Consider the following 8,617-nt stretch of genomic DNA (forward strand, 5'->3'; position numbering starts at 1 on the left):
TGTGCTGGCAGGGCTCGCCTCCAACTTTCCTTGGCCAAGCTGATGATACGCTGTGCCTTCAGCCCTTCTCACAAGCCTTGTTTTTTAGCCGCGTGGCCATCTTGATTGCTGTCCTCCTGAATGTATTCCAGTTTGACTGCGTCCTCCGTAAAGTGTACACCCGGAGCTGAACACAGGAAGGACGCACCTCTCGGTGATGGGTGGTTGAGCTTATGCTGCTGTAGCAGTTGTCTGTGCAAAGCAACCCCCTCTTTGCAGTAAGGTTAGCCCCTGCAGCAGCCCCCCACTCCAAATACTTGTCTTGCTGTGCTCACTCTGCAATGCACACCCCATTAAATGCAGATTTAAGGCCCCTGGGCCAACCAGTTGTTCCATCCCTTAAAGAGCCCTGAGCAGAAGAACACCCACCACCACTCCCCACCCCTGCTGCTGCCACCAGGATAACCCAGCTGGGCTGGGCTGGGGACCCGGTCCAGGGACCCTCTTGAGAAGACAGTTGTGATGTGCTATCAAATGCCTGAGGATGAGGCAGGTGGGTAAAATCCTGCAAGCGTCACAATGGGATTATGTAGAGGGACCTCTAGGGACCCGGTCATGGGCCCATCTTTGGGAGGCTAACACTCTGCCTTCTTCCCCACCACTGACATCCTCTCAGCACTTGGGCAGAGGGACAGAGGCTGGTCAGGGGTGAGCGTGCTGGGCTATGGCTCTCCTGTCAGACACATCTATCTTGTCCCTTCAGCTCCTTTGCTTGGAGCCCATCCACCTATGCCTGTGTCTTTCCTCCCAAACCCTCCTTTCTTTGGGCATGATCCAGACCAAGCACTATTGAAATAAATGGGCCACAAAGACAGCCCTGTTGGATCAGGCCCAAGGCCTATCTGGTCCAGCATCCTGCTTCACACAGGGGCCCACCAGATCCTTTTGGAAGCCCCCAGGCAAGAGGTGAGGGCATGCCCTCTGTCCTGCTGTTGCTCCCCTGCAACTGGTATTGAGGCATCCTATATTCCACCTTTGTCATCCACTCCTCCGTCATGACTTCTGAAGGCTGGATCCTGCCCAGCATTGCATCCACCTGGAGAGCAGGCTCAAAGCCGTTATTTATTTATTTATTAACATTGTATATCCCGCTCTTCCTCCACGGAGCCCAGAGTGGTGTATGTCATACTTAAGTTTCTCCTCACAACAACCCTGTGAAGTAGGCTAGGCTGAGAGAGAAGTGACTGGCCAAGAGGCACCCAGCAAGTCTCATGGCTGAATGGGGATTTGAACTCGGGTCTCTCCGTTCCTAGTCCAGCACTCTAACCACTACACCACGCTGGCTCTTGTGGCTTTTCCTTGGGCTCGCCTTTATTCCCCATCTTCCGGCAGTTGCCAAGTCATCTCCCTTCACAATAGCACAAGGACATGGACCTTCCCTCCTTGGCAAAAACATGAGTGGATGCCCCCTCATAGCCTCTCGCCTGGGCTCCAGTAGCCTTATCCCCACCGGACCTCTGTGGTCTCCTCCAGCCCTCGGTCTTGCCTCTCTCCCCGGCTAGGTTTAGGACTTCCTGTCTGTTTCTGGGGTGTGCTAGCACCTGCTGCTGGTGGCCTTCCTGGCTTGGCCCTGGCCCACTCCAGCCCCCTTGGCCATCTCCAGCCCTCCTCCCCTGGTCGCACCTCCTACTTGGAACTGCCGGCTCACCTGCGTGCACCCCCCCCCCCGGCAACTGCGCCACAGAACATGCACGTGACAGAGCTGAGATCCAAGATTGCCGACTGTGCACCCCTCGGAGCAGGGGTCTGGCCTCTTGTCTGTTGTAAAGTTTCAGGTATGCGGCGGAGAGTGCTATATAAGTCATAAAAATAATATCTGGGGCAAATGAGCTGCTGCTGCAGCCGCCAACCCTCCGGAGAAGCGTCCCCTCCGATTTTTTTCATCTCTGTGAGGAATAAGTTTTGTTTTGGGTGGCAGTGTGTGCGCACATGTGCATTCAGAGTGGGGCCTTCCTGATTCAATCTGAGTGGGATCTAAGATTAACTGAGTGGACCTCAAGAAACGAGTGTGCCTGCCTTAAAAGGAGCACAGCTCCTGAGCCCTTTCCTGGAGAGACTGTGGTCGTGGTGGGCCCTGCCTAGCTGGGCTCCTGCTTGTTCTGTCCCTGTCCAGTGATCCCTGCGAGTTGTCTCTGGACCACAGGAGTGCAGCAGCTGTGGGGCATGTGCCTGTCACGCCAGGGCCTGGAGCCAGCTTGGCCGTGGGCTTGCGGAGGTGGCAGCAGAGGCGCAGCTGCCGCCACGTACAGCCACTCACGGCCACATGGGATCCCTCCCCCTGCCCTCATCCCTGGAGGCTGGGATTGAGGACTGGGCTAAATTCACAGGCTGAATGCCAGCATACTTGGATGACAAACTTTATTACGGGGGGGGGGGTGCGGGGTGAGTGTGTGTGCCGCTCCCATCCAGCGGTGAGAGCGGCCCAAGGCAGCATACCCTGGAGGTGCCAGCCACCCCCCCGCCGCCCACCCCTTGGCCTCCTTAGCTGAGTGGAGGTTGCAGCAGGTGCTCAACTCTGCCCGGGCAGTCACTCCTCAGCATGCCACTGGCAAGGCACCCCCCACTGCAAGCGCCGCCCCTGCTCTCGATGGCATTCATGCCAGAGACTCTCTGCTAGCAGACCCAGCTGGCTTCCCACTCCCCAGCTCCGGAATGCTAGCAGGTGGCAAGGAGCCTTCTCCATCAGAACTGCTTGTGGCTGACCTGGGGGCCTTGGCACACGTGGCTGGAGAGGAGCGTAGCCTGCGCTTGGTTAACGGGCTGCACCTGAATGCCTGGCCCGGGGTGAGGTGCAGGCAAGCCTGGCGCTGCCTCAGCCAGTGGCGCATGCGGGCCAGGTCTTGGCTGTGTTGGTGCTCCCGCAGGAGCTCTTGCTGCTGCCCTCTCAGCTGCAGCAGGAGGCCCTTCAGGACTTCGGCTCTCCTCATGAAGTTCAGCAGCTCATGGCGCAGCCGCCAGTTGTCTGCTTTCACTTGCTTGGTGTGCTGGATGAGAACCCGCACAGCCTCCTTCTCTGCCAGTTTGGCCAGCGCTTGGAGTTTCTGCTGAGCCTCCCACTCGTAGTCTGCCTTCTGCTGGAGGAACCGGCTCTTGACCTTGTGCATCTGGTCCGTGTGCTGGACTTTCATGACCAGCAGCTCCTTTTCCAGCTCCCGGATCCGGGCCAGTTGCTCCAACTGCAGGTCTCTCAAGGGCTGCATGGCTTCCACTTCCTTGTTCAGGAGGGAGAAATTTGCCTCCCTCTCCATCAGCTGGGTCCGCACCACCCTCCCCTGGCTTGCGTACTGTGCAGTCAGCAATAACTTCTGCTTCCGGATCTGGGCTAGGTCTGAGCGGTTCTGGTCATTCAAGGAGATGATGGCATTCTGGCATCGGAGGGTGCGCTTGAGCAAGTAGGAGAGGTAGGCTTTGCTGATGTCTCGGATTTGCTGGGCCTCCTTGTCCAGGAACTCGTTTTCCCACTGGAAGTGTCGCACCCGCTGCGTGTAGGTCTGGACGTGCTCTGTCAGGGTGGCATATTCCTTCAGCAGGTACTTCTCCTTCTCACTGACGTACGGAGCAATAATGACTTTGTCTGCGTCCTTTTTCTTGACTTTCTTGCCTTTCTTGCCTTTCTTGCCCTTTGGGGTTTTTTTCTTTGGTGATCTTGCCATGTTGTACTAAGTGGTGGCTTTCGAGCACCAGCCAATGTAAAGAGGATGGGATGTGCCCCAGTGGCCGTCTGTCCTATGTGGGGTTGCAAGAAGAAAGAGACTCTTGAGTGAGGAGGAGAAATGGGGCCACATTCTGGGAGGATGGAAGAAATTGTGGTGGAGGCATTTGCCCCCTGCTCAGGTGAGGGCTTGTCTTGGGGAAAGGACTTGTGCATCTCCCCTCCACCGCCCCAACATACAAGCTCTGGTCTCCAGCCAGGGTGGGTTGCATCCAGGAGTGGTCCAAGACAGGCGCTTGAGGTGGGGCACTAGATGGCTCCCATGGCCCCTGGTTTGACCAGGGAGTGCTTGCGCCATCATCCATTCAAAAAGGAGGAGGAGACGAAGAGGAAGGGCAAGAGAGGAGAGGGGTGGTCTAGAGTGTCTCCCTACCATGCTCCCCTGATCCGCTTCCTTTCTGCTTTGTCTTTCTCCTTTTCAAATCTGAGCAAGGTGAAGGTAGGGGTGTTCTCTTGCTGTTGAGCAGGGTTAGTGTTGTGCTATCTGGTATGCAATGTTGCAGACAAGAAGAGCCCTTCTGGAACAGGTGCAAGCCCTAACTAGTCCAGCATCCTGCTTCACACAATGGCCCACCTGATGCCTCTGGGAAGCCCACGGGCAAGAGGGGAAGGCGTTGCCCCTCTCTATCCCACTGTGACTACCCTGAAAGGGGGATTGGGAGGTTTTCTGCCTCCAAGCCTGGAGGCAGCCTATGTGTTGCCTGAATGGATTGGCCGCCTCCAGCCCAGTTGGTCTTCAAGTCTAGTCCCCCTGACTTGGGAATTGGTATCAGGGCATTTAAAGGACCCACCCACCCACACACACACACACACACAGGCACCTCCCCTCCTCTCAGGGTCGTCATTGCCTGAGATGCAGCTGGTGGAGACATGGGACAAGTCCTCTTTGCTTGTGGGATGAAATGGCAGAACCTCTCCCTGCTGCGGGAGACCCATTTGCCCCCCCCCCAATACACACACACACACACACACACACACACACACACACATGCTGCATTTCAGCAGTCAATCAGAACTGGGCTGCTTAATCATTTCTTTGGTTTGTAACAGCTGTTCCTTCTGCTGCTCACTTGTTTTGCTGTTTAAAAGAGACATAATTATGCAATTGTAATGCTTCATTTTGATTTCTTCTTAATGATCTCTTGATTTCTTCCATTAATGTTGTTGTTACTATAACTAAGCAGGAGAGAGCTCCTGGGGGGCATAGTGAATAGGCCAGTGAAAATGTTGAAAAGGGCACCCTCCATGCTAGGCTTCCACTAGGAAATGAATAAAAATGAGGACTGCTAATATTACAATTCGCACTCAACATGGTCTGCAGTTCTGGTCCCCACATCTCAACAATGGAGAGCTAGAAAAGGTGCCAAAGAGGGCGACCAAGATGAGCAGGGAGCTGGAGCACCTTCCTTGTGAGGAAAGGCAGCCGTGTTTTAAGTGCAAACCAAGTCACTCAGTGGAGGGGGCACATGCTGGAGAATTATAAAACTGTGCATGATGCGGAGAAAGTGGATAGGAGTTTTCCTCCTCCTCTCACAACCATAAACTGGCTGGCAGGAGACCCAGGACAAACAAAAGGCCTTGTTCACACAGTGTAGAATCAATGCCCAGTTTGGCTCAACATCGAGCCGAAACACATACACACCCCAGGTGGCTTGGGGCCGGTTCTTAAAAAAAAATTTTTTAATACTCACTGCTGCAGAGGTGTGGGTCAGGCAGCTTCAGGGAGTGCTGGCGTGGCCATGGGGGGTCTCCTTAGTCTCCCTCTACCCCCACCAGCCCCCTGGTCCTGCAAGGGCCATTTGGGTCCATCATTACCTAGGCCACACAAATGGCCAGGGAGCATGCATGGCAGCCTCCAAAATGGCCACCACCACCAGGAAAAGGGCCACAATGGCCCCAAACAGCCCTTGCAGGACTGGGGGAAGACCAGCTGGTGGAGAGGGGGACTAAGGAGACACACACATCCCCACAGCTGTGCCAACACCCCCCGAGGCCACCAGACCTGCGGCAGTGAGTTAATTTGTTGTGTGTTTTTACATTTAGAGTCCCCAAACCCGAACTGGCTCAAATTAGAGCCAGGCTGGGGTGGGAGAGTGTTTTGGTGCCACAGAACTGAATATGTCCAGTTCAGTTCGAGTCCAGTCCAGACTCTAATCGAACTGTGCAAACTGATTTTGTGCACACCACTATTAGTCAGGAGAGCTATTTGCTACTTCCAGGTTCAGAGGGAATATGCTTCTGAATCTCAGCTACAGGGAGCAAAGGCAGGAGAGGGCTGTGGTTGCCTGCATGTCTGGCTTCTGGCTTCCCCTTGGGGCACCTGGTTGGCCCCGGTGGGAAACAGGATGCTGCCTGGACTAGGTGGACCCACTTGGGTCTGATCAGCAAGGTCCTTTTATGTCCATCATCACCATGTGTTGTACATCTCCTTAAGGGCCTTTTGGGACAGGAAAGCTGCCTGTGTATATAAATAACTCAGTAGTGCTCAGACAAGTTGTCATGTTGAGTTAAAGTCTGTTTTTGTTAGTCTCTAGTTGAGGTTATAGGAGTGATCCTGCACAGCTCCCCACTCTCCGAGTCTTGACAGTACCTTGCAGCTTTCTAGCCCCTGGTGGCGCAGTGGTAAAACTGCCGCCCTGTAACCAGAAGGTTACAAGTTCAATCCTGACCAGGGGCTCAAGGTTGACTCAGCCTTCCATCCTTCCGAGGTCGGTAAAATGAGTACCCAGAATGTTGGGGGGCAATATGCTAAAATCATTGTAAACCGCTTAGAGAGCTCCGGCTATAGAGAGGTATATAAATGTAAGTGCTATTGCTATTGCTATTGCTATCAGCCCTGGAGTCTCTCCTGCTTGCCTCCAGATGCTCCTGAGGCACTTCACAGCCATCATTCATTCATTCATTCATTCATTCAATTTCTATATCACCCTTCCAAAAATGCTTCAGTTCAAATGCTAAATGAAACCATGGCTTCAGGAACAGCTCAAGATGTTGGAGCACTGTTGGAGATGTTGGATGTTATTATTGGTGCGTTCAGCTATATGAGAAGGCATTTTTGGTATCCTGCATCACATATTAGTTTTCTGTATATATTATTTGTATGGTATCATCCTGTTTAGTTTCATAACGATTGGTTATTTATGTTACTGGTTAATTATTATGGGCTCTTCATTTGTGTGTGTGTGTGTGTGTGTGTGTGTGTGTGTGTGTGTGTATATATATGTGTGTGTGTGTGTGTGTGTGTGTGTGTGTGTGATTTATTTCTGCTTTCTCATTTCTATATACATATTTTCTATGCAGACCTACAGTTTTCATGTTTGGGTTTCTTATCACATGAACTTTTGTTTTTCTTAGTCACGGCAGGAATTTTTTCCTTCTTCATTGCTTGTTTGGGTGTGTGGCAGGAGGAGCAACATGGCAGCTGTGAAGTGGGGGGGGAGTCCAGGCTGGAGACCACTTGGGGAGCCAAGGAGGTTTGACAGAACTGGCATGGAGGGGTAGGGGTGGGAACTGTGATGAGCAGCGCTGGCTGAGTTTCCAGGGTGGGTGTGGTGCAATTACCCAGGTCTTACCAGGTGGGAAGGGAAGGCACTTCCCCATTTTTCTGGGCCTGAGGGAGATGCCATCCACTCACCTAACAAATCTGTGGATCTGTCCCCAGTCTGGTTTTTCCACAGCTTCCTTTATCTGTCAGCTAACTTGTTCACTGTAAAGCTCTAACCAAGGCTGAGGAAAATGCCAAGGCAGGACTGTTATCCCCCAGGCTGCTGGCATCTTTGGAAAGCTGTGTGCTGCCATGGCAACGGAATGCCTGGGCATCGGAAGCCCCACTGGCTCTCTTGGGGCCCACTACAGACATCTCCAGAGCCCATCGCCAGACAAGGGCTTTGACACACCAGGGGCTCCATGTAGTCTGTTTATCTGGGATATTTGTTTCCTACCTTAAGCACAGGGCTGCACAACTCTGGCCTTCCTACAACTCCCAGCATACCTGGCTATTGGCCACTGTGGCTGGGGGTGATGGGAGCTGTAGTCCAAAGGCAGCTGGATGGCCAAAGATGAGCCCTCCTTGAGTATTTGTAAGCATACAAGCCATGAGAAATTTGTTTTCACATTGTGAGCCACCTTGACGCTTTGGAAGGGGGTTGACTAAGCAAAGGCAAGCTGTCTGGCATGCTTGCTACATGGAACTGCGGAGGGATGTTTGGGACGAGGAACCATCCCTCTGAGGGTTGTATGCTACTGTCACGGATCCGTCCCGTGCTGCTACCACTTGTCACAGCCCAGTCTCAGCCAGCCCTGTAACTTAACCACTGCCTTCCACCAAGTAGACTTTTAGGCTTTCTCTGGCTGAGTCTACTACAACAGCCTTCCAAACCTCTGTTGTGTCAAAATATATAGTAGAGTGGTAAAGGCTTTACGCATGGGGTGGAGAAGACAGACAGAAGCTATGGTTTTTAAAATATAAACAAGAAATTTTACTTTGAAAATAGTTCCGTTTTAAACCAATAGTTCCCTTGAAAAGTTTAGTACAACAACAGCAACCAAATGAGCATAAGGAAGAAATGAAATGTGATCAAAATGCATCCAAACGGACCTAGCATCAAAACTTAGGATCAGACCCAACTAGTCCAGCATCCTGTTTCACACAGTGGCCCACCAGATGCCGCTGGAAGCCCACAGGCAGGAGTTGAGGGCATGCCCTCTCTTCTGTTGTTACTCCCCTACAACTGGTATCGAGAGGCATCGTGCCTCTGAGGCTGGAGGTGGCCTATAGCCCTCTGACTAGGAGCCATTGATAGACCTCTCCATGAAGTTATCCAAACCCCTCTTCAAGCCATCCAAACTAGTAGCCAACACCACATC

General features: G+C 52.8%; 1 protein-coding gene across 2 annotated transcripts; it reads right to left on the reverse strand.

The window, feature by feature from the left end:
* Positions 1-2,425: 2,425 nt before the first annotated feature.
* Positions 2,426-7,523, reverse strand: CCDC166 (coiled-coil domain containing 166). 2 transcript variants are annotated; one of them, XM_053248637.1, is made up of 2 exons: positions 7,386-7,523; positions 2,426-3,760 (listed from the first exon to the last, which is right to left on the reverse strand). In XM_053248637.1, the coding sequence occupies exon 2, from the start codon at positions 3,690-3,692 to the stop codon at positions 2,634-2,636; it is 1,059 nt and encodes a 352-aa protein (XP_053104612.1). In that variant the 5' UTR covers positions 3,693-3,760; positions 7,386-7,523; the 3' UTR covers positions 2,426-2,633. The 2 variants fall into 2 exon arrangements, with proteins under 2 accessions (XP_053104612.1, XP_053104611.1); XM_053248636.1 differs by having other exon boundaries at positions 2,426-3,765.
* Between the last annotated feature and the right edge of the window lie 1,094 nt (positions 7,524-8,617).

The sequence above is a fragment of the Hemicordylus capensis genome, chromosome 4 (assembly GCF_027244095.1).
Source record: "Hemicordylus capensis ecotype Gifberg chromosome 4, rHemCap1.1.pri, whole genome shotgun sequence".
In the NCBI taxonomy this organism is placed as follows: domain Eukaryota; kingdom Metazoa; phylum Chordata; class Lepidosauria; order Squamata; family Cordylidae; genus Hemicordylus; species Hemicordylus capensis.